The 26884-nt window shown below is 36.1% G+C and overlaps 3 protein-coding genes across 3 annotated transcripts in view; 1 reads left to right on the forward strand and 2 right to left on the reverse strand.

Moving 5' to 3' along the window:
• LOC124634834 (Down syndrome cell adhesion molecule-like protein Dscam2) overlaps positions 1 to 26884 on the reverse strand; it is a 144526-nt gene that overhangs the window by 78151 nt on the left and 39491 nt on the right. The window contains exon 3 of the mRNA XM_047170487.1: positions 169 to 311. Within this exon, the coding sequence (XP_047026443.1) occupies positions 169 to 311 (143 nt within the window). The remainder of the gene's footprint in view (positions 1 to 168; positions 312 to 26884) is intronic.
• Positions 19358 to 21066, forward strand: LOC124634868. The gene is made up of 5 exons (XM_047170532.1): positions 19358 to 19515; positions 19597 to 19729; positions 19886 to 20068; positions 20145 to 20214; positions 20546 to 21066. The coding sequence occupies exons 1-5, from the start codon at positions 19466 to 19468 to the stop codon at positions 20998 to 21000; spliced, it is 891 nt and encodes a 296-aa protein (XP_047026488.1). The 5' UTR covers positions 19358 to 19465; the 3' UTR covers positions 21001 to 21066.
• Positions 21002 to 23655, reverse strand: LOC124634858 (putative nuclease HARBI1). The gene is made up of 6 exons (XM_047170522.1): positions 23561 to 23655; positions 23290 to 23461; positions 22324 to 22514; positions 22025 to 22160; positions 21757 to 21898; positions 21002 to 21458 (listed from the first exon to the last, which is right to left on the reverse strand). The coding sequence occupies exons 1-6, from the start codon at positions 23653 to 23655 to the stop codon at positions 21064 to 21066; spliced, it is 1131 nt and encodes a 376-aa protein (XP_047026478.1). The 3' UTR covers positions 21002 to 21063.

Below are 26884 nucleotides of genomic sequence, written 5' to 3' on the forward strand. Positions count from 1 at the left end.
CAGATTAGATTTTTTTCAGTATTTTATTGAGTAACATTTCAAAGCTCGGAAGGTTAAAAAAATCTCAGAAAAAAACAACATTATTCTGTAAAATGGGGCCTACACGTAATTATCGAAATATACGATTGTTACCACTTGTATCATCAATAAAGGTGATCATCCACTAACCTGCCTGTGTCCGCATGTCCCTTGACACGATGGTGCCGTGAGCGTTGTGCGCGCGACACCGGTACACCGTCGCGTGCACGTCCTGCCGGTACTGCACGGCACTGAACGGCAGGAACACTAGTGTGCCGTTGTCCAGCACTTGTCTGAGGAAGAAGATATAGGGTTAATGCTGTTGACAAATGATTTCTAAGATGTAGTTATAAAAGGCGTGTAAGTGTCGTTTAGATATAAAAGTAAATCATATAATTGGCAAAGATTGTAGCTTATTGAATAAGAAAATACAAAGAAAATCCTACTAATATTATAAATGTGAAAGTTTGTGAGAATGTATGGATGTATGTTTGTTATTCTTTCACGCAAAAACGGCTGGACCGATTTGGTTCAAATTTGGTATGTAGATAGGTGATACCCTGGATTAACACATAGGCTATTTTTAATCAACACACCACGCGGGCGAAGCCGCTGGCGGAAGCTAGTCCTTTATAAAACCTTTCAATACACGCGAAAGAAACAATAAAAGTCCGCCACAATATTTTAAACGCAACCGATTGCCCATTCGGAACTCGTAAAAGCACCCGAACTCAACGCCTCAACCCGAAACAAAAACGAAACGGCCGGTATCTTAAAAATTTAACTTGGAACCATAAACCGCGGGATGCTTAAATAATTCCTGACTTTAATTTCCGCAATGAAAAAAGGATAAGACCGAATTAAGGAGGAATTGCAGTGCCTTTTAAAAATGGAATGGCGGCTCGTAATTGGTGTCGGGATCGAGCGGGAAATTTTGAGGAAATATTGGACAGGCACGGCCATATTGGAGTGAGCGATAGAAATGAACGTTCAGGTAAAATGGCCGTGTTAACGAAAGAGTTTTTATTCGACGTGCAATTGCCTGGATTGCTAAATCCTGGCTTGAATTGCATTTGTCGGCAGAGTTAACAGTTTATAATCGACAGATATTTTGCTGTGATAAATCTTTTAGCATACATACAGTACAGTACAGTAGTTTAGAAAATATTGCAAATAGGTATAGTCAAATTAGATTCAATGTTATATGAACTAACATATACACAAAGTATGTAATAAATAAGTTATAAAAAAGAACCTTTACCGTCATAATTGGATATGTTATACGACTTACGAATATCAGATATAATATAATACTTTAAGGAAAAACCGAATATTATTCGGTAGGGAAGCTCGCATCAAATCAAATACGCTGTGGGAATACAAAACAAGTCACATTGACACCTGGCCGTGACGTCATCAGGCCTCCCTGACACCTATCAATCTATCAGAAAGCAACCAACATCATTCACATTTCCCGTATTTTCAAAATGCCTGAGTTAGTTTGATTGTTCCTTTGGGGTGTCGTAAAGCCACAGGATAATACGATAATCTATAGGGGTAACTTTTTAATAAGCTTATTTTGCACTTAAAGAAACCTGACTATTAAACTTTTATAATACACTTTCAGGCATAAAGAAAAATATTAAAACATGACGCGTGGCAACGATGCGTGAATCCTACTTACATTATAAATGTGAAAGTTTGTGAGAATGTATGGATGTATGTTTGTTATTCAATCACGCAAAAACGGCTGGACCGATTTGATTGAAATTTGGTATGTAGATAGGTGATACCCTGGATTAACACATAGGCTACTTTTTATCAACACACCACGCGGGCGAAGCCGCTGGCGGAAGCTAGTATTCGAATATTTTTGTAGCAAATATTACAATTTACTAGATTATGTTCGTTATGAATTACGTAGAATTTTATTAAATAAAGCGTGGCTTGAGGCTGTTATGAGATTCATCGTGTTGATGAGGAAAATTACAACGAATGCACTTTTCTTACGGGAGTGCGTCAGCAGACGAGTAATGATCTTAGGAAGAAATGAATATTTCAGGTTTTTGCATAGTGAGTTAGTTTCTAAAAAACGGTCTAGATTTACTATATATTTTAATTATTTGCTTTGGAATGTACAAAAAAATGCGCCCAGATATTGTTAAAGCAAGCGTTAGCTTAGTTTAACTTTTAATTCCATTAGATTCAGCTGCATTGCGACTGGCTAACGCGTATGTGGTGGTTCTTTTTCCAGAGTTTGGACAAACGATACTAGATCTATTTGTTTAATAAAAGTCACGAGTCATAATAATCTCTGAACTTAAAATTCTTGTTAATAAAACAACTGCAATTATGTCAACCGCAAAAATAAAAACACTGATATTGAAAAGAGCTTTCCAAAAAAAAAAAAAAATTTGAAATAATTTCGATTGTATAACGAATGCCAAAGAAAGTATAAGTAAACGTGAAAAATATTGAAACATACATTGGTACATGTAGCTATATGTACAAGTCCGCGGCAAGCGGCGAGTAGCCCTTTGATGTAACATGTAATCGTTTTACGTGCGAGCGCGGTTTGGGTCGACCTTTCACTTCGGCTTTGTAAGATTTTTTGATCAATTACCTCAGAAGCTCGAGATTTCGATCCTTTTGTGTTTGTTAATATTGATAGTGATAGATGAGATATGATTCGACAACTGGAATTGAAATAACATATTTGCCATTCGCAAACACGAGGTAGAAGAATTTACCGTAAAATACAAACAATAACATACCTTGCAATTTATCAGAGAAAAAACAAAATCCTTTGTTTGTCAGTAATAACTCCGGTTTCATACCGCCATCATCCACAAGGGACCCACGTTGATACAACACTGACAACAAGTTTCGCACATAACACAATTTGCCAACTCCAAACGATACTCATTCATCTTCATTCAACAAAACGAAAAAATCCAAACACATTGAAAGTTCACCGTCACCTGTCACTTTTGAACTTACTTTTTAAGAATATCGTGTTTTTGGAATAAAGGAAAACCTCCATTTCGTAGGAAGTCCCTGGGCACGTGCCATTTCACTTCTGAGAATAATTCGGTATGTTACTCTACAGTTTAGTTTTCTTTACCTAGATAGATGCTGATAATCATATTATTATTTTTGGAGGCCAAACTATGCTAGTACAACATTCTGATCAGTCATTTGAATCTGTAAACTGTACATGAACATTTACAATTACTTGAGTTTATCTTGTAAAACGGATCTTAGGAATTGTTAAATTAAACAGTCGAATTAAGTCGTACACCCAAAACCCTCAAATTAACATGCACAAAATATTCGGGCCGTTTCGTACATTATGTAGCCACATTCGTAACCCTAGCCCGGCTCATATTTGTATAATAATCGAGGTAAAAGTCGTTCCACATTTTAATTAACGAGCGTTTTATTTTTGCTGAGCTGTGCGACCCAAAAAATACAAGTTTTAATGTAGTTGAATATTTTTTTTATCACGTCAAGCAATTATTTATATGCGAAACCAAATGGAAAATGTAAATATCATATACGTTTCATTTGGAGATATTTTTCAGAAAATATTTTTGTTTATTTTAGTTTTCTTTTAACTTTTTGTTACGAATGTTTATACGATATATTTTGGATGAATGTCACCTGGAATTGACAAACGTTTTCAATATTGGATTTCATAATATTTTTATTTTTACGCAAAATATGTTGCTCTTCGCGCCAGACTTGTTTTTTTGCAGGCTATTTTTGTTAGGTATACGTCTGTACAAGGGATTAATGTTATTCTATTTTCGTAATAAATCAGTCTAGCTTTATGTTATTGAAAGTGTGACTCGTGGCGTCGAGGATCGGTTATAAAAGCGTAGCCGTGAAAAGTTTCACTAAGTACACTAAAAAATACTTATTTTACATATATTGGGGATAGTGGCACATTTTATATACCTAATATACTTTTTGGAACAAATACATAAGAAGCATGTACCACTTCTCCCACTCGATCACAAGGAGTTGGAGCTTTACATACATGTCATCATTGAGCAGGAGGTATATTCTCAGGGGAAATCTGCGGATAACTCCGACCTAACAATATTATAAGAGTTTTGCCTAAATTATACTAGCAATTTCTTTGTGGTGCGTTTGGAGCCATATTGGGAGTTCTCTAACTGATTGGAAAACTTGACGTAGTTGGTCATATTGACAAAGTTTAATATACATGATACGCAATTTTGTGGCAATTAGACTATGTTAAGTGGTTCAGTGAGTAACTGGTACAACATTTTCTTTGTTTGAATATCATACTATTTTTACTGAATTTTCTTGTACGATGACACTATCTGTAAGTTGAAATCTTGGTTTCATATTTCTTGGTAGAACTAATATTCGTATGGAGGTATTAATCAAGCCAGCTGTCGACACGCAACATAAGCACGTAAGTAGTACAAACAAAATAATTACCTCTAATCAAACACCTGGGTAATAGGCAAATATTATTATAATAATATCAATATTTGGCGGAGCGTCGTCGCGCAATGCAAACATTAATCATGTCATAGCCTTGCTTGGACAGGGAATACGGTGAATACTGGAGATATATAAAGAGTATGTAGGTCACTTTGTACGTATTGTATTTTGGTATTTACTTATTTAGTTACCTCTAGTACTACTTTCCTGCTTTAAAAGGATTCGCAAATATTCTATCTTGAAATAATCTCGTCCACAGTGATAGATCGAAATACATACAATTGTACACAAAAAGTAAAAAATAATCGTAAATAATTGTCTTTTCTCTCCTTTTAATTCGCGCAAAAGTATATTTATATTTGAATTCAGATTTTACCATTTATAATTTCATAAATATTTGATTGGTAGGCTTTTTGGAAAACACTGATTTACAGTTCGGCGAAGGAAAACATCGGAAAAATTTAACGCTGATCAAATATTGGCTTTCAGTTGTAGCGTTTATTATAAATATTGGTGAATTAGGTTCGTTCAACTAACGGTACTAATAATTATAATAGTTTATTTAAATTCCTCTCGTATGCAAGTTTTTCAAAATTACAGCCAAATTACAAATGTAGGTAAGTATGTTCACGGTTCATCTCTTTATCTAAAAAAAGGTTCAAAATAAAAACCTTAGGTATGTTATGATACTTTAACGTTTTGCATAGAAAGCTGTCAATGCAAACGTTTCGGCAAATTACGATATATGTGTCAATTAGTGATCGATAATGCTTAGATTGAATCTCGGTGACTAGCGCGAACTAATCACGACTGATTTGATTACACTGCTCGCTTGTTATGCTTGCCTAGTACTTCGAGTGCTGGAGAATTATTCTAGTTCTATTGATGGTAGATTTTACTTTTTTTTTTTAATTGAAGACTGAGTTTTTAACATTGACTAGGTAATTGCTGTGACTATAACTATAATTATTAGACTCACAAAAATTTTGACTATTAAATATGAGTGTGATAAATGTAATTCTGTCTCTATTATTCGCTTTACAGTACATAGTGACAGAATTATACCAATTTCTAAATTGCCTTTATCCATAAACTTAAAGAATCAATTCATTAATATGTTAAATCAATTTGTAGGTCAGTTCTATTTTCGTTCATATTTTAGTAGTAGCATACGTATTTCCCCACTTATTTCACATAGGTGTTGTCGTCAGTGTGTTTATTTATGGAAACCCAAGTATTAAATCAATTCATAGTTTATGAATTAACACCACAGTTAATAGCTACGTGTCTAATAGTAGGACACATAACTACTGATATCAATACATAATCAATAATGAAGAGCTCACATTGACACAGACAATGTTTGTCCGATATTAATAGCCAATTACTGTTCATACACTTCCTTGTAATATAAAGTGCAACGACAATGACCACTCTGTTTATTTTCACTGAAAAATTCGCTCGAAAAAGCATCACCATGTTTTTCTTTAAACATTATTATAGATAGTTCAACTCAGATTTGCGCGCGGCCCTATGTGTGCGTCGGCTTGTAAATATACAACTTTCATTCGTGTGACAGTGACGTCGTCCGAGCATGACGTGTTCTTATCGCTTTTTGTTATGGGTACAGTCGTTTACGAAAATGTCTAGTTCTTCACGGAGAAAATTTTTTGAAAAGGTAGAGTTTCAAAAAATGAAACAACATTTAAAGCTTTTTATTATTACATTTTACAGTTTTTCATTATTTTCTCATACGTTTTTTTTTCAAATTGACATTGACAATATCTAAGAAATAAATGAGGTGAAATATCTAAGATGAATTAAATACTCCTTACATATTTTCTAGCTCGGGGTACGCGGACAATAAATAAAAGTGTGGACTAAGAATGTAAAAAGACGTATAATCTATACTAATATTATAAAGAGGAAAACTTTGTTTGTTTGGTTGTAATGAATAGGCTCAAAAACTACTGGGCCGTTTTTAAAAATTTTTTCACCATTCGAAAGCTACGTTATCCACGAGTAACATAGGCTATATTTTATCCCCGTACGGGTAGTAGTTCCCACGGGACGCGGGTAAAACCGCGGAAAAACGGTTAGTCTAGTATAATAATGTAAACGAAATGTGTGGGGAATTTTAAAAAATTATATTGCTTCGCATAATGTCGACCAAAATAAGACGGAAATAATGAAACTCATAAATGAACGTTTAAGTCAAATTGATGAAGGGATGTTGGGTAATACTTGTCGACATGTACAAAAGAAAAAAGAAGAATACTATAGACATTTTGACATGGAGTCAAAATTTATAATTGACCTTGGTGAGAGTAGCGAATCCGAAAACTCATCGTTTGATTTATCAAGTACCTAGCTATTCAGAATCATTATAAATAAATAAACATTAAATTACGTAATAACTGTTTTTCTTTAAACAGCCTTATACAACCCCTAAATAACTGTATTTGTACCCGACTGTACCTCTTGTCACGCACACAAAGTCACTGTATATGTACAAGGGTTACCCACACATAAGGCCGCGCGCAAGACTGAATTGAACTTACTATAATATTGAGTCATTATTATGAGTTTCATATTGCAAAATGAACGGAGTGAATTCATGTTATATTTTTCATTCAGTTGTGTTTTCCTTTTAATGTAAATGAGTTGTAGTTTTTTTAATTAAAACCTTCTGTAAAATAAATAAAACTGCAAAGAAATAGTATCGGGGGTTTTTGCACAAACATATGTTCTACAATAGTTATAAATAGATCTCAAAAGGTGCTTCATATAATATCTTTATCCGATATTAAAACATGGTTGCAATTGTTCATAAAACTGCACACTGAACATAAAACAAGGAGCAAAACTATCTAACCAAAGTTCATGTTATTTGAAAAAGTGAGCTTTTGTCCTTTTTTTTGTCAAAGTCGATTGCTCTATCAACACTCGTCATTCTCATTGTCAGTAGGCGGTGCATGACAACAATTATTCCTCCGTCACCCGTACACAGAAAATGGGTCAACGATGTAATCGAATCTATTAACATTAATGCACAACAAACAGGGCGATTTAGTTATTAATATCCAATTAGCAGACAAGAGCTCATTACCGGTATCAGTTGAAGAGTCTATTGAGCCTTTAAAATAATGTTGTCAAGCCTGTATTCATTCACCGCTTATTAACATTGTATTACTTTATAATTAACCAAATGACAATCATACTCACTCCAGTATTAACTGGATGGAATTAAACAGACAATAGCAGGCGTCGGTATCCAAACTACACCTAATTGGCGAATGAGACACTTTATGTGATGTCTTATCTTTGTGATGAAACAAATGCTGCGGAATTATTATAACATGTGGGTTTTGATCAGTAAAAGGCTGACACTCCCAACCCACAGTGGATTTCAAATAATTGGCATCAAATAACCAGTTCCACATAAGTCATAATACCTAATCCTCTAAATAAATATCTTATCCATTAGCTATTTAAATAGGCAATTACCAGCAGGAGGCGTCATTACCATCCTCCGAACAAAAGTTATGGGTGTTAACTTTTCACATAAATTTTTGTCGTCCCCATTAAAGTAGGTAATGTAATTCTGAGGCTGAAGCTTCGGATATCGTTGTCTGTTGATATTTGTGGCTTGCTTAATGTTGCGGATAAATTATAACTTAAATAATACTGTTTTACAGTCCGGCTTTGTTAAAACAATTTTTAAAGAGAGGTGACCTGCTTCACAAATTAGCACCAAATCTAGTATAGATTTAATATTATGTAGGTAGAACGGTTTTGCGTAGGTTGTATGTCAACTAGATATAGAAAACAATGTGTTATTTATTGTTAAATGTGTTAAATTGTCTCTTGGGAGAAGCATCGCCATGGTTCAATTAACTGATCATTAGGTAGACAGTTAAATGCCGAGTATATTCACACAAAAATATGAACAGTAAAATATTCTCATTAGTTACTTTAGGTTGAATGCATTGAACATAAAATAAAGATTGTGGTTTATTAGAATTGTCCGTTTTTATGCAAAATGGAACCACTCGACAAATTTCATTTTTTACTTTTTTTGAAGAATACTAATGTAAAAGTGGTCTAAATTCTTATACAAAATTTTAATATACCTTCTTTCCAAGGGGGAAATCATGTGGTTCTTTTTTGTATAAGAATTTAGACCACTTTTACATTAGTATTCTTCAAAAAAAGTAAAAAATGAAATTTGTCGAGTGGTTCCATTTTGCATAAAAACGGACAATTTAAAGGCTTGCCTAAACATTTTTAATCACCAAAAAGGCAGTTAATTACAACTAATACTGTTACATATTGTTATAAAAAAGTATACAGGTGTAAAACCAGTGAATTCAAGTAAACATTATAATTGTAGCTTTACGGTAACCCTCGTTATGTTTTGTAGTGTCTTCATGTTTGGTACAAGTTAAAAAAATAAAACATTATATAACAGTATGAAAATAAAACTTTTCCCTTAACAAAATGATTGGTCAAGCATCGATGTCCTAACTTTGAATAATCTCGTTATCTACAACAATTTCTGGGAAATCTTTATTTACACATCTTTATTTTTCAAAAAATATAATAGGTAGGTACAGTAGCAGAATATCAACAAGGCAGCTTACAACTAAAACAAATACATATTTATTTTCCTAAGAAACCATTCTTTTCCATAATATAAAAGTACAATACACGTTGAAAACTTAAAATTGTCTTCATAATTAATCTTATATTCGCTCGCCGCTCACACCTCGTGTCTCCTACATTTTCGCGGGCCACTGCTCAAAGGGTATTCGTGTTCGTTAGGAGTAAACTGTCTATTACCTAGCTCTAAATATGAGCGCTTTTTATATGAATGTTTTATGGGTAGGCGAGAATATTTGTACGAAAGATGGGCTGATAGTATTTTAGTTTTATTTTATCTAAAGGTCAATATAGTGAAATTGAATCTTTTTAACATCAGAAAATTGTAGTGATACAAGTATGTAGAATACATTGTAACAAAAGACTTATTCTCTTATTTTTTTACAAGAAATGTTAATGTTAATGACAAACTTGAAGCACTAATTTGGCGTCTACTTTGTATAGGTAAGTTTTTCGCAAAGAATAAATCATTGAAAAATAAGTATCCACAATGAATCACAAAGTGGAAAATTGCAACAATCTAAGAGCAATTTCACTTGGAATCTTGTTATACTCGCAGAAGTAGGACGAACTATTTTCACGGCGTTTTCTTTCATTGTTCGAATTTTGTGTTTTTGAAACTTTGCACGAGGACTTTAAAAATTTTATTTTATTTTTACATGATGATTTTTTTTGTCTTGGTTTACTGTAGGGATAGCATCATTTTAACGGGTAAAATAAATAACCATAATACAGGTTCGTACAGCACTAAATTTTTGATTTATTAAGAAACTGTTACAAAAACTGTATTTAAATTTATTTTAAACGGAAACCCTCAAAAAGAAAATCACATTGTATAATTTACTTCATTAAAATTAAAAATGTAAAATGAATTCAAAGACATTTAAAATATCTGCGGAACTCTGAATGAAATTAAAATATAAAATACTTGTTTGCTAAATTAAAGTTACCTCAATTTCTTACCGGGCGTAAAAACCGGTAACATTTACATTTTATTTCTTTCTTTCTTTAACCGTAATTCGGAAATGTTCTCATTTTGTGAGTTAGCTTGAAAGTTCAATTTTCTTATCTGACGCTATAACTTGGATTAGTTCAATAAAGTATTGCAAACGTTACATTATCTTACAGATCAGCTTACTCGACGCATTTGTATAATCTTACTTATTTGACTTAAGAAATTGATCTTTAACTTAGTTGGGATAAAATCTGATTTCTATTTATGAGTTTTCTTTCTCAAAGTATTGACAATTTGTCTGTAAACGATTAAAATTCCAACTTTCTCAGAACTATTTGAATGTGAATAGTTTTCATTCAAATCAAATTCTGCAGTGATGCGAAACTGTAGCAACTCGTATATAGGACAGACATAAAACATAACTATAACATTTGTACCGATTCTCAAATACTCGACTTGAATATTTTCATACAATAGAAGCAGACATAAAATGCGCATATTTTGTTGCGGGGATTTTGTGAGACACGATTCCTTCATAACATTAAATAAAAATATTCATATCTGATATTATTACTATGTGGTTATGAAATATCAAAACCTAAGCTCAAGCTTACTCTACAAAGATTCTATTACGTTACTGTAGGAGCCATTAGCAATAGTACAGAAAACAAAACAATAGCAAGCTACATGATTATAATCTCCAGACTATTACACACACATACACATGTAAGTTGATTAAAAAACCTCGTAACATAGCCCACAAACACAAGTCTAAACGATTGTAAAAGAAAAAAGAAAAGGAAAAGTACTCGGTCAAAAGAGCAAAGTACGTAATAGAAAGACAATTTGGTTAAAATCCGATTAAGTACGGACTTCTTTTCTTTATTTCTTTGGAGATGAAAAAAGTAAAACATTCCGCTATCAGGCGGGTAATGACTAATAGGCCAGGAGCCGGGAGCCACGGCGCCGCGACCGAATCACACCAATTACTTTGTCAACATTTGAAAACTCCCTTAGAGGAAAATGTAGCAAATAAACATACCTTCCAAAACGAGGAAAACTTTTATGCATTTAGATTGATATGACATTCGCATGACAACTCCATTAGATAAATCTCTTCCAATCTGCTTTATTTGGAATGGATCACAGTTCTCAACTATTAGGTCACGAGTTTTAAAACACTCTTATCACTAAGACTTTCAAAGGCACTAAATCTTTAAAAGACGAGAATTAAGAGGCTTTAAAATATTTTATTTGAAAGTGGGATCAAAAGTTTAGGTTCCAGTGGTTACTGTCACAGAACCAGTTACAAAGCGTGTTAATCTTCGCCGCGAGTCTCGTAAACGCGAGGAACAAGAATGGTCATAACCATTTTATTTACTTTTATAGCTTGCAAGCTCCTGCAACGCGATGATTTACGTCGCCGGGAACTTTAGCTCCGCCAGTCGTAAAGTAACTCTGTTTGTACTTAGGTTGCCTATCTGTGCGGTGAATTGCTCCCTATCGTCATTTTGTCGAGACCATGGACGTAAATGTTTTCAGTATAAGTCACGTACCTAATATCAAAAATACGTAATATTGATAACTACATTATTTATTATAATAGCATTCAATACATTTACCTCTAATGGTCTTGCAAACCAACGTCTGAATAACAAGAAAACATAATGAGCAAGCGTGGCGATCAATGTTCCGCTCGTGCCTTCGAAAAACCTTTGACATTTTCCTTTTCCTCATAATATCAAAAGTACACATTTTTTGGTACGAGTATTTCATACTCGTAATAATTTAGACAACTGGATTTCCGAAAAGAAGATAATGAATGACTATTCGAATATTTCTGTCGTTTTGTTCCTGTTCTTCGAGTGAAAAGTACTAAACTTAATTAGATGGGTTTGCTTTGAGCGCGCTGAAATAAACCAGAGTAAGCTAACGAAGGTATGCCAAGATGGGGATTTTCACTTGAATAAAACCGGTAAATATGATGGAAAATAATGAGGTCTTGAATTGGAGGTCTCGGAGTCGACGTCTGGCGATTATTACGCATGGATGTACTAACGATGTAGATTATCTGTACGAAATTACTTGCCTAGTCAGCATTTTGTATCACTATGAATAATGCCACATACATAGATATTCAAAAACATCGTAGTGTAGGTGGAACTATTTTTACTTAAAGCTGGCCTAAAATGTGCTTTTATATTTTTGGCGATAATCCGACGTCTCCCGGAATAAGTAGGCTGAAGGTATTTGAACTGTTACTCTTTTAGGGTTTATAAATACTTCATACCAAATTCTTTTGTTGATTTTTCAAGTGATATAATCGGTTAATACACTGCATGAGTTACACTATTCATACTGTAGAACCGATACCTACGTGCCCTGCCATGTTACTAATTCCATATTTTAAAAGGTTAGTTAACTGAATTAACAACATTCATAAAACTAAAAGCTAACTCGAAGCTATTAAAAAAAGCTACATCGCACTGAAATAAAACGCTTAATTAAATTTTTCTTTCATTACGAATTCGCATGATGTAAAAAATAAAAGTCACCGGGTGGCCGCTCAACTTTCCGACTGACCCGCGAAATATATTTAACTGGTCGCTCTGAAAGACTACAAATTATGTAAATTAAAGAAACTTTTAGTCAGATGAACTATTATGAAAATTAGGAATTCATTGGGAGGGACTACGTACCCGGGACAGCCTGTTTATGGGCAGCCGAGCGTGGCGTGTCAATTGGGGTTTCAGGATATCTCAGATTTGAAGCTTTTCTGTTTAGATGGGGACCATTTTGTTTATAAATGTTTTAATTTGATTTAATTTATACATAACTTAATTTGGCCCTGGCCATTCTATGTGTTACTCATTCATACCGGTTTCTCGGATCTTTTTAAGCTTAGCAGTAATACATATATAGCTTGTACAGTACATATATACATTAAAATAACATAGAGCCTACTTTTTACCCGGGTGGTCTTTAAAAATTATAAGTTTTCTACGTCACAATAAAGAGAGAGTTCAACGATGTAATTATTATAATAATAGGTATTATAACTGGACGCAATACTCGCCAAAACAAACATTAACAATATTATGATAAACAAAAGCCAACAAAGGTAAAGCGAGTAAATAATATCTGTTTTATACGTTTTAGAAGTGACCATATTCAACAATAAAGCGGTGTTTGGAGCTTCCATTTAACTAACTGTGGTTTACGTCTGACAATACCAGCAGAACATGTTATGTAAATACCAGCTAGTTATGTACTGACGCTATATAAACAAAGTGTTGGGCTTCGTTGCTTTGCTGAATCTGTCATGTTAATTAATGAAATCTTGTTTCATTATCAAAAACAGTTCAAAAATTTAAGCACGCACGAGACATTCTAATTAGATAAGCATAGATGAAGTAGCTTCCGTCAGCAGTTTCACCTGTGTCGGCACACTCGGTTAAGAAGTTAGTTTTATAATATTCGTAATAGATGTATAGATATGTAAAGTAGGATTTTGTTACCAACCAAACGAAATAGTGTAAGTGGGATGTCTCATTTCTCCAACAAATTGAAATACTTCTTGGTAGAATGAATATCAATGGTTATACAACTGCTTTACATTCCGTCCACAACTCAGCATAAATTGTACGTTTCAGTGCTGAAACCTTTTCAAAGTATCCCATGATTGATTACGTTTTGTATATTCTTCATAACTCTTGAGTATTGATAGCACTCTTACATGGACCTGCGAATCGCGATCTTAAATATCACAAATGTTGGAGACCAAATGGCTTTCTATATCTGTTTATGTATTTCATGTTTTCATAGATTTTCTATTCTTTATGATTTTAATGATATGATTTGGTATGTTGTGTTAGGTTGTTGCCAACGGCTAGTCATTGTTTAGTTTACATAATTAATTAATACTGGGAATATAATTTTACCACATGTCTGTAAAAAAATATTTCCTTAGCTAGAAATAATTGTGTGTGAAAGATTTATTGTACGCTGACGATGCGAAGAATTGCGTTCTCAGCGCCAAGTGACCATTAGCCATTTATTCGGCAATTCACAAAACTGAACTTTGCTGAACTAGTTTCCTCGGTCCCATAGCTGTCCGGTCAGTCTGCCCGCCCCGGATAAATCAACCGTCACGCCGAAGATTTACGAGTTCACCCGAACGCGGCCGAAGCAACCGCGCTGACTTAGCACAGCTTAGACCGTAATAAACTGGATGAACGTTTTACTCGCTTATTCGATAATTTTAACGCGAAGAGTAAATATTTTGTTTATTCAAGGGGCCGGAGATTGAAGGAATGAAACGGTTTTGAAGTACTAGTTAGGTGTGTTTTGTAGTGAGCCCCATTAAAAGTAGTTAATGCAATTGTTTTGGATGGTTAGGAGTTTATTTCACATTGATATTGCTAATTAATTACTTAGTGTGCGATATTTCAGGAAAACCTTTCTATGTAATAATTCCGAGTTTGTAGTTATGGCTTGACTACGTACCTCTTCCTAGGCTTTTCTCATCTCAACAATATTGTGGTCGGTTCTCAGTATAGCCGGATCCAGCTGAGTACCAGTATTTATATCTGGTCTCCACAGCCCAGTAACCCGGACAAACCAATACCCCCGACATACACAGTAGCTGTGTTATTTTGATTTCAATACTAAGTTTACACCAGTAGTCTCAACTCAGCCTAACTATTTGCTATATCAATACACTTAGATCATGATACAGAGATATTATGTAATTTAGGCATGTACATAAACTAAGTAACACAACCGCACCTAATTGAATACACGGAGGTAATTAGATTATGATAATGCGTACAGGGTATTCTGTTTATTTTTTTCATTTATTTATTTTCTAACATATGATTTACATTTTTAAATATTAAATATAAAAATAAAAAACATTTAAAAATATAAAAAATAGGTTGCCACCAATATCGGGCACAGGGTCCAAGGTACCGGTGGTTAGGGTCCCAGAGACAGAAACCTCCTCACAATACGTGCCGTATCAAGGAGTACTGCCTTCTGAATCAGTCCCTTGATCCAGCCGCCCAACGAGAGCCTCCTGAGGTGTTCGTCGAGGCTCTTGGCTATTAAACCATTGGCCGTAACGACAATCGGCACAACAACAGCCGTGTCGACACTCCACATGGCGACAACCTCGTGCGCTAAGTCGAGATACTTTATTTGTTTCTCTTTCTCAGCTTTCACAAGGTTCTCGTCATGCGGAACGGCGACATCGACTATCATCGCGCGGCGCGCTAATCGATCTATCACCACAATATCAGGCTTATTGGCTACAATAGTCCTGTCAGTGATGATAGATCGATCCCAGTACAACGTGATATGGTCCTTTTCGAGAACTGGGTCGGGCGCATACCTGTAGTACGGTACCTCAAGGTCTACAAGGTTGTATTGCAGAGCAAGCTGCTGGTGGATAATCTTGGCCACTTGGTTATGTCTGTGCAAATATTCACCATTAGCCAAACGAGAACAACCAGATATAATATGTCTGATAGACTCACCCGGATGGTGACATGCCCGACATATGTCAACCGTCCCGTCTTTCACGATATATCTCCGGTAGTTATTCGTAAGGATAACTTCGTCCATAATTGCACATACAAACCCTTCGGTTTCTCCAAACAAGTCACCGAAGCGTAGCCAAGATACGGACGCATTGAAGTCTACATCGGGGCCATGAAGAGCCCCGAAGAAGCGTCCGTGTAGCTGTTTGCTCTGCCATACTTCCTTGCGATCATGGGTAGTTAGTACCACAGGTCTGCGCCAGTTCTCATTTGCCAACGATAGCGGGGTGAGTCCTTTGTCCACTGCTACCATATCACGATGCATACCCACGTTGCTTTTGAGAAGATATTCTCTGAGACTGCACACCTCACGGTTGTGGAGCGTCTTTGCATTTAAAAAGCCTCGGCCTCCACATTTCCGTGGGATGTACAGTCTCATCACCGACGATCGTGGGTGATGCATTCGTTCTGCGGTCAGCAGTGTGCGGACTCTCCTATCCAAGGCATCCAATTCAGTTTGAGTCCATTTGAGTATGCCGAAGGAGTACATCAGGACTGGCATGACCCAACCATTATAGGCGCGAACCTTGTTGCCGCCTGATAAGGAACTTTTTAGGACCTTATTCAGGCGGCCAAAGAAACGCTCCCGCAATGACTGTTTCATGACAGCCACATTGATGCCTAACCCCTCCGCCATACCCAAGTATTTATATGTATCGTTTGCGGAGAGTGATCTCAGATTTATGGAATCTGAGAGTTGTACTCCCTCAGATTCCACAATTCCCCCTCGCTTTACATGCATGACTGCACATTTGTCCACACCGAACTCCATCCTGATGCAACTACTGAAATTTTCAGTGATCTTCAGTAGCTTCATCAGCTGCAGTTCTGTAGTGGCAAACAGTTTCAGATCATCCATATAAAGCAAATGGGATATAACCTGACCTCCTCTCCGCAAAGGATAGCCCAGCCCCGAACCCTCTAGCAATGTGCTCAAAGGGTTCAAGGCCAGGCAAAACCAAAGTGGACTCAAACTGTCACCCTGGAATATTCCCCGCTCGATCTTAATAGGATCGCCGGTCCCTTCAATTTGTCTACATCCTGGATAGTGAAGAACCGTTCTCCATTGCTCCATACATGACGCAAGAAAGGCGCGTAGAGTTGTATTTATTTTATACAACTCCAGTACCCTCCTAAGCCATGTATGGGGGACCGAGTCGTAGGCCTTCTTATAGTCTATCCAACATGTCGACAAATTCTTTCGGGATCGTCGAACCTGTTGGCTGATGACCATATCAGTGAGGAGCAGCTCCTTAGTAGCACGGGACCCCTTCTTACATCCATTTTGAGAAACTGACATAATTGAATATTTTTCAATATGTTGGTTTATTTTTAATCTCAAAATAGATGTAAGAAGTTTATAGACCGTCGGTAAACAAGTGATCGGTCTATAATTTTTAGGTTCCGCGGTACTGCCTGATTTATGGAGCAGATGGGTAACTCCTGTTGTTAGAAACTGTGGGAGCGACCCGGCTTCTAAGGATGACTGAAACTGTGATGCTAAACAGGGGTGTGAACTTTGCAGCCACTTTAACCAGAAATTGTGCAGTCCATCCGGTCCTGGTGATTTCCAGTTTTGCATCGGACGAACTGCACAGGCTACGTCGGAGGAGGTAATATTGACCTCCTCCATTTCTGGTATTTGTTCACACTCCCGTTCAACATCACGTGTCCAGTCACCCTCCTCGTGAAATACGGGCGTCGACCAGAGGTTGCGCCAAAACATGTTTGTGGCACCATCATCCGGCCGGCTCCCGTCCATCACGTATTGCTCAGGTCGCTCCCAAGTTCTATATACCCATCTTTGATCACTCTGGAACATACGATTCTGGGTGTAACGTTCTACCCGTCGTTTATACCTTCGAATACGGCTAGCCCATGCACAGACTTTTTGCTTCAGGAAGTCGATGCGCTCCGCGATACGCGGCATATATTCATGAGGACTGAGTCCAGTCCCCATGAATGCACGTCTCACAAAGCGCATCACCCGTGGTCGGGTATTACCCTCCCTGAAGCTATATAGTTTGCCGATGAGTACTCTGGCCCCCTCGATACGACGCTCAATCCTGCACTGCCAAGCTGGTACCGCTGATTTTGGTCGTGTAGCTCTGTTACTGTCAGGGAATTTGACATTAGCTACACGACATGCAGCAACAGCCGCGCAATACATAATTGAGTGTGTATCAAGGAGGTCTTCGCTGTTTTCAAAATATTTTTCCAACAGCGAATCCAGAGCACACACCAACGCCCTATTCTGTCTGTGCATAGGCAAGCGAGGTAGTCGCGGTCGGTTTTCGACGGGTGAGTACCTAAACTCCTGAATCGCATCCTCCAGAGCACTCCTCACACGTTCGTTGCACTGAGTACTTACCGTTACAGCCCTATTGTCCTCATCCCCATCAACGAGATTGGACCGCGGCGTGACTCCGCCTGAAGGTGGCGGTGGCACCGCGGCCTGTGACGAGGTGGTGACCATAGGGCTGCTCAGCATCTCTAAGCGCAGCCGATCAAGTGCGGCGTCGTCCAGTCTGTGATTGCGCTGGATAACCCGCACCTGATCCGACAGTCGTTGGGTCGATACGTTGACGGCTGGCTCAAGCACCTGGAACAGAGACAGCATCCTATCACGGTACGCAGTGAGGTTAGTTCCTCCCTCTGTGGACCCGTAGTATGCGCGCATGACGTTCTCATTCATTTTCTGAGTCCATCTCATGCGCTGCACACAACCACCGGTAGCGGGGACCCTGCTAGGGACCTGATGGTCCCCCGATCCAAAGCCCGTCGGTGGCCGGCGTCTCCCCTGCCGACGTACAGGTGGTGGCGACGTCGGCGGAGAGAAGTACTCGTCGCTCGAGCTCGACGCAGCTGCAGCCGCCGGTATCACTGGTAGTCCGGGGTCCGGCGGCGGTGAGGCGGAGCTGAGCGACGATCCCGGAGGTGGTACTCGTGCGCGTAGGCGGGCCGCTCTCGTCAACATGATTTGTTTTCTCTCACATAGCCGATGCACATTGCTGATTTTTTAAAGTGTTTCTTGTCGTCTTTCTCGTATTTCATTTTTGTCGTCTTACTATTTTGCTTTTTTTTGGGTATTTCAATACATTATGTATAAAATATATATGTAAATTATTAATTTTTATTGAAAAGATTTGGAGAGAAAAAAAATGTGACAGTGACGTTGACGTTGCGTTTTTATTATTATTATAAATTATTATCTTCATTCTAGAATCAACAGTAGGCCAAGCACGAATATCTAACGTATTCGTATCGACAATGTATCGAGGCCTCGATTCGAAAACGGAGTTTGTCGATAGTAGGCAGCACGAACCACATTCGAAGCACTATCGAACACTCGATTCGAATTCTAATGTGACGTCATGCAAATGTAAATAGGGACGCGCCATAGTGAGCAAAATGAACGAATGTTGAATGAATCGTGCGTTCGAAAACTAACTCTAGTTATTAATATTTTTTTCACCTTTGATTAAACGTTTTATTATTATTAAATTATAATAAAAACTGAATGTTATATAAAGAAGAGACCCAAAGTTAATTATTAGACATTATAAAATGGCATTATCTTTAGCAATATAACATAGTTACGGAGATTTTTTTTTTTTAAATGACGTGTACCGAACGCACCCACTTGACATCCGACGCGCGTAATGGCGCCAAATTTGTTTATGTTTTGCTACACAACAAAAGTATTTCTGTTTTTTTTTGCTACAAAGTGCTTTTAATATAATAAATAATTATGCGAACCAGTCAGACGCAGTATGAAATGATGGTGGAATTCATGGAAGCGTGAGTAAACAGTTTTAATAAGTTTGAGTGGCATAAACTTTAGTGTGAAGTATTTTAAGTGCAATGCTATTTCTATTCCAGAAACGGAGATTTGTCAAAACCTTCAGGCGGCCCACGAGGTCGCAATTTCATAAATATGAAATGGAAGGAGTTGTCAAATCAATTAAATAGTGAAGGCACAGGCGAATCAAGGTCTGAGGAGAAATGGCGCAAGGTATGTTAACTCAAGTGACGCTATTTTTTTTTGTTGTTGGGGCACTTGAATAAAGTCACTCTTAAGTGTCTGCTTTAATTAGTTAGGTATCCAATATCTTTGTGTGAAGTAAGTTTGTTTGGAATTCCTGCTTAAATAATTGTTTTTTAATTCAAGGTGTGGAGCGATTACAAAAATAATTGCAAGAAGAAGTGTGCCAAAATTAATAGGGCTGCTAGTGGCACTGGTGGAGGGCCAGCACTTCAATTATCCTTGACTGATTTAGAAAACCGAGTCATGCAGATAATTGGAGTGCAGGCAGCTACTGGCTTGGTGGTGGAAGAAGCAGGGTTTCAACGGGTTAGCTACTTACTTACCTATTTTTAAAATTGTTTTTTTTCTTTATTAACTAGTAATTATTATTTTTTAATTTCAGGAAGCTGCTGAAATTTCTCAACCATCAGAGATGAGAGTTCCTGATGCACATGTGGATGACTATGAAATAGGTAAATATGAATTTTACTTTTATAATAATTTTTTTAAATTAAATAAACTTTTATAAATTAATCAATTTATGTAAATATGTTTAATGTGGTTACAAATATTTGCTATGTATGTTTATGCATCCATAAATTAGGTACATAAAAGCATCATAATGTTTGTTCAATGTCAAGTCTTGAAAAAAAAATATTTATACATAAATCCCAATAAATTTATACATAAAATATTTAGACATAAATATCACATTACACAGTAAATGTTTTTTCTATGAGAACTCAAGTTTCTGCTAATAAGAAAAAGGCCTAGTCAAATTAACATTAATAAAATGTTTTACAGATTGGAATATTCCGGGCACAAGTAGTCAGCCAACAGTGGCTCCCCCTAGACCGCCGAGTCCACGAGATGAAACCCCTGTTCTCCCATCCACTGATCCTCAAATACATGAAGAGGAGATGTGGAAACCACCACCACAAAAAAAAGCCAAACAACATATAGGAAAAATGTTTTTAGAAGCAGATAGAAAGGCAAAGGAGTATGCTAGAGAGCGTGATAGGGCCTATGAAGAATTAGAGAAAGAGCGGTTGCGGATTAGGACAGAAGAATTGAGAGTTAGAGAATTAGAGGTGAAAGAAAGGGTGAGACAAAGAGATGATGAATTGAGAGTGAGAGAATTAGAGATGCATGAAAGGGTGAGACAAAGAGATGATGAATTGCGATTACAGGCTAAATGGTTGGACTTTATGAAAGAGGCTATGGAAGTTTTTGTAAGGTGTATGGAAAAAAAAACTTAGATTAAGGTTATTTTTTAATTGTTCAAAAATGCAATTTTTAAAATTATTAATAAAGAATTAAAGTTATGAGTGTAATCTATTAATTCTATCTACTAAAATATTCCTCATCGCCCTTCCCCTAATTAAGTCATCTCCTCCATTTTCCTGAAAAAGATGGTCAGAAAAAGATAAAGATATGTTTTGGAGTTCTTCTGGTTCCGGTTCGGGTACGTTAAATTTTAGGGCTAAATTATGCAACACACTGCACGCAGTAATGATTTTTGCACATTTCTCCGGTCCATAGTGGAGTGTGCGATCTTTACATAAGCAACGCCATCGGTTTTTTAATCGGCCAAAAGTATTTTCTATAGCCACCCTCGTCTTTCCATGGACTGCTGTGTATTTGTATGCTGGAGTCCCTTCAGCAGCATCCGGAATTGGTGTCATTAACCAGGGGCGTTGTGGATAGCCGGAATCACCTGTAAATATTCAAAACTTTAATTTTTAAATATTCAATCTTTTTTTATTTTCAATTATCTTGTAAACTAGCTGACCTAGCAAACTTTGTGTTCCCATATTTTTTACCCGATTTTTTTAATTATTTTAGTTTAGTAAAAATCGTGTTCCTGACTAAAACGAACACAACAAAGAATTATCCAATTTACAGAATAGTCGTTTGAAAATTATACGTCTACATTAGATTACAATTACAAATATATTCGGCAAATCAATTTTATTATTTATGTAGATGGATGAATTTACTTGATTGTTACTAACCTAATAACCATACATGTTCATTATTTCGATGTAACTCCTGCATGTAGTTATTAGCTAGGCTATTTTCCCATATGAAAGCGTCGTGGGTGGCTCCTCCATATTTTGCATTCACATTTAGAATTCGGCCGTCACTATCACATATCTAAAATAAAGATAAAACCATTAGTAGGTACACTGGTATACCATAGTAAAGTGGTACATACATAATGCTAGTATGTTATTAGTAGTGCTCAATCGCATACATAGTTACAAAAAACGAAATGCTTACCATTTGTACATTTAATGAATGAAAATGTTTTCTACAATAAAATAAATGTTCAATTTCTTTCCTGGGTGTAAAAATATGGAAATGGCATCCATCAATGCATCCTATAACTCCAGGAAAACCGTACTTCGCAAAAAAGCTGTAAGACAAAAATAAATATATTTTAATAGGCAATCATATGTTAGTATTAGAAATTAATGTTAAAAAGTATACAATAACACTATGTTTTAAACGTACTTCTACAAAAAAAATACTTAGATACATTTCCCCTCATAGATACCTATCACAATGTTCATACTAACTTGCTTTTTACTAGGTCTCTTTCAGCTCGAGTACTGGGGAATCTTATAAAGGTGTTAAGGATTGCAGGAGTTACAAGAGCATCAGTGACTTCCTTCACACATTTGCTCACTGTTGTTTGGCCCAAATATTTAGCCATTCCCACTATTCGCTGATATGAACCATTGGCATAAAAAGATAATGCACAAAGAACCTGAAACATAAAATATTTACTTATTTGATTTTAAGGATGTAACAATTTACTATTAGCTTTATACAGGGTTACTGGTAAGTAGACCGCATCCTTTCAGGAGGTGATAGTATAGGTCAATACGGACAAATTTGACCCTGGGATACACTGGGCAAAAGTTAACCCGTTTCAAGATAATCGAATTTCAAGATCAGTCGTCTAGGTACACGTATAACTTTTCATTATTAGTTAAAAGTCTCATTTTTGTGGATTTTTGTTTGTTTTTGGATAGAAGATGAATCATTTCATAATAACAAACCATAAAACTGTACAAATCTCAGAGGAAATTATAGCGAACAGAAATTACTTTTTTAGTAGATATTTTCTCAAAAATATTACTTTTCATTTTTTTGTGCAGAATACTTAAAAAACATCTACATTTATATGGCTATCCAAAAAGCCACAAAACACACAAAAATCCGCAAAAACGAGACTTTTAACTAGTAATAAAAATGTATACGTGTACCTAGACGACTTGTAAAGAAAAGATCTTAAAATTCGATTATCTTGAAACGGGTTAACTTTTGCCCAGTGTATCCCAGGGTCAAATTTGTCCGTATTGACCTATACTATCACCTCCTGAAAGGATGCGGTCTACTTACCAGTAACCCTGTAGATACCTATTTTGTCATATTAAATAAGTTGCAATTCGGTATACACTTCCATTTCAATACTGAAATACAAGTAGAAGATATTGAATAGGTATATTTATGTAGAATCTAAGTGGTTAGGTACCTACCTTAAGTTCTAGACTAATTCTAGAACTCGATGTTAATGATGTTTTATGTTTAAGTTGCTCACAGAGGAACTTAAAAGCTTCTTTATTTAGGCGATATCTATTTTTAAATTCGGTTTCATTTATGTCCAGTGGGTTAATTCTATTCCTAAGTTTTGCTCTGCGCGTAATTTCTCTACAATGATTAAAAATAAACATATAATTAACTCAATTTTTTTCAAACACATTAATTCAATAGGTACGCAAATAAATAAAATATGATTTAATTACTTACCTTGTTTCTCGTGATTGATATCCATAATTTTCTATTAAATTTGCCGCCAAAAAATAATATGCGGTACTACGTTCATACAGTGGCGGTCTTTGCATTTTAAATTATATTGAAGCTATTACTAATTGTTCCAATAACTTAACAATAATTTTAAAACACTTTTATTCACAAAACTAACTCTAAACAAAACATAAACACGGTTAAAACTATATTTTTACACTTCTCGAAACCTTTCTCACCGACTATTTTCAAGTGAATAATGTTTCGACCATACTCGATAGCCAGCCTTCGAGAGTTTACGTTACCGTACGTCAAAAGAATGTTCGTGCTGCCAAAAATCTCACAATTGTTTATAAGTATCGAGTTTCGTTTACCATCTCGTTTCGATTTCGATACGACAGCGCGCCAAAATCATTCGTGCTGCCATGTTTTGTTTCCTTTTACGCCCGATAGGGGCGCTGTACAATTCTCATACAAATGTTACTCGATTTCGATACGAATAACTTTTTGCAAATATTCGTGCTTGGGCTAGTGTATTAGTCTGTTTTATCTTAGCGGTAAGACGATTTTGATATTTGTTACTGAGCTAGAACTCCTATGTGTGAAGCATTTTGTTTTCAGCACACATGTATAGGTAGGTATATTAGCTATTTATCCTTCCTAATTTGATTGAAATGTGAAACGAAGTGAGATTCTTTATCTGTTTGTTGTGCTTTAATGCTAAAAATATCCAAGCGATTAAGATAATCTACTTATTTGAACGACTTTAGTCATCTCAGTACAGTACGCGATGATGCGGACGAAATCCAGTTTGTAATTCTGTCATACTTTGTGTTACAATGAAGCCGATAGTCGAGTGCTATAGTTCGGCCATTCAGAGAATGCGTTCCTGACACGTCGCGATTGAACTGACGACGTAACTTTGCAATGGCGTTGCAGTTACGATAAAAATATTTTTGCTGGTTGTTTACCGTTTTAACAATTGAGGAGCATTAAAACAACATTATTATATCAATAATCAATGAATGTTATAATTTTGTGCCAAACTGAGTGTCAAATAACTTGGTAAACAATATTTTTCTAAATCTATACTGCGCTATTACAAGGTTATGTCAGCGGTTTATATTTTGTAGTGCTGTGCTAAAAATAACAGGCAAGTATCGTAATCTGTTCTTATACAGTTATAATATAAAATAATACCTTTTGATTTTCTTTTTACTTTTATGAAATATAAAAATAAAACTATGACCAAACCGCATTTTTATACTTAGATTAAAAATGGTAACCCCAAATGGCGTTATGGGCCGCCATTTTGTGACGCTAAAACAGTCGTCCGTTGTCGTTTCGTGCGCATAGACCACGTTTTTCAAGTGTTTTCGATCTGTTTTTATTTGATTACCCGGCTTTTGTTAGACCGAGATATCAGGATTGATTCTGTTATTGATAATAATATAATTATACATGTAGGCGAAGATGATGATGAAGACACCACCTCCTCAAGCAAATCGGAGTCTGATTAATATTCTGTTCGCACATTCAATTCAATGTACTTGTAACAAAGAATAAATAAAACAATTTTATTATATGAATATTACCTTTTTTTGGTTTCCACTTAAATAACTAAAATATAAAACAAATGATTCCGCCAATTTAAAACGAAAATAATCTTAAAATAATGCGGCGGTTCATTTTGAAGGAACGGTAACGAACTCAGTGTTATGTTGTGCCCATCACTAGTCGTGACTAACTGATAGGTGTCAGGAACGCATTCTCTGAACGGCCGAAGTATAGTTACAAACAAATCAAAGAACTGAGCTCTCAGCAATCAGCTGCTTGCGAATGCGACAGTCTCATACAACGAGACCTGACAACCCGGCACAAAGACAAAAGGAAATTGCAATAACTAACCTACAAACCACAATACAAAGTATAATACATTCTCATGCAATTAAATAAGATTCAATTTCACTTGCTAAACAATACTAGAACATTTTCACCAATTATCTCCACGGAAACCTGTAATTATGCGGTCCCTTTAATTCGAGATATATTTCTCAGTCGATTGTTATCTTTATATGGTTGTTATAAAGATTATCATTTGCTATTAATATTGATATTCTTCGTAATTGTTTCTGCTAATGGGACAATTCGATATCTTCTTCTAAAAATATGTTTCCTATATGAATAGGAAATTGTAATGTAAAAGGAATTCCGTGAGAGAATCTTGAAAGGTTCTTGAATGATGAAATATTGAAGACGTTTTATTATTATAAAACGTTAAGGTTATAAACAACATCAACAGAGCCTTTCGAGAAAAATGAAATGTGAAACAATATAATAGAATTTAATATTATTATATCCTAAACTATCACTGTTATCAAAACACCCTTAACAAACCCGAAACTCCTAAAACATTAAAGCATTACTCCTTCGTAAAATATAGTGTGGCGTTAATTCGTTCGACAACGACGTCCCGGGCTCGGATCACCGCCATGAATATGCATGAGGAGACAAAACAAGACATTATGTGAACAATACCACCCTCACCAGGGCACGTGACGTCACGCTAAACCCACCACAAATATGACTGATTTATACCCGGACAAATTGCTCGCAGCAATCCGCCGGACGCTGCGCACCGGACATTGGCGGTTGACACAAATACGCGACTTTTTTTAGCGAAATAGAAATCTGTGTGTTTTTGTCAAGGGTCGTTGTAGCGTGCTCAAATATCTGTGACGCTCTACAAATGTGTTGGACTGCGGCGAGTGTATTTTAAAATTTCAGTTACACTGATATAAAATAAAGCGAACCACTCTAAAAATAAAATTCGTATCCATTATTGAAATGGTTTGTTGTTGATACGATGAGTTTCCACGGACCTGACTGTAGCTCACAATCGGCCAATATTAATTTGGAATCGTGAATTGATTAAATATTTTTGGCGTTTTTGTCAGTAAACCACGTATTTTGTACGTGGTTATTACTGGAATTACAGCCGCAGTCCGCAACACAAACCAAGTGCAGTCCAATAGGAACATTGTCATAATTCTCACGGAGAGCTCGCTGGGAGCCGCGACTGCGTCTGTGGACCAAACAAATTAGTCCGTGCTATGAAATAATGTCAAATGCGATTTTCTTTATGTCGGACGTTGCGGTTTTAAGTTTCGGACCACGAATGACAAATTAATTTGCTGTGGTCCGTGGTTTTAGGTGTGTCATGTACGTGAAATATGTATTAACTGGCGTCTATTTACTGACCTAAATAAAGTGGAATATGATGCGCGTTTGACCCACCTTTGGATATTGGCTGACTAATAAGCCTAA

The sequence above is a fragment of the Helicoverpa zea genome, chromosome 1 (assembly GCF_022581195.2).
Source record: "Helicoverpa zea isolate HzStark_Cry1AcR chromosome 1, ilHelZeax1.1, whole genome shotgun sequence".
Classification (NCBI taxonomy): Eukaryota; Metazoa; Arthropoda; class Insecta; order Lepidoptera; family Noctuidae; genus Helicoverpa; species Helicoverpa zea.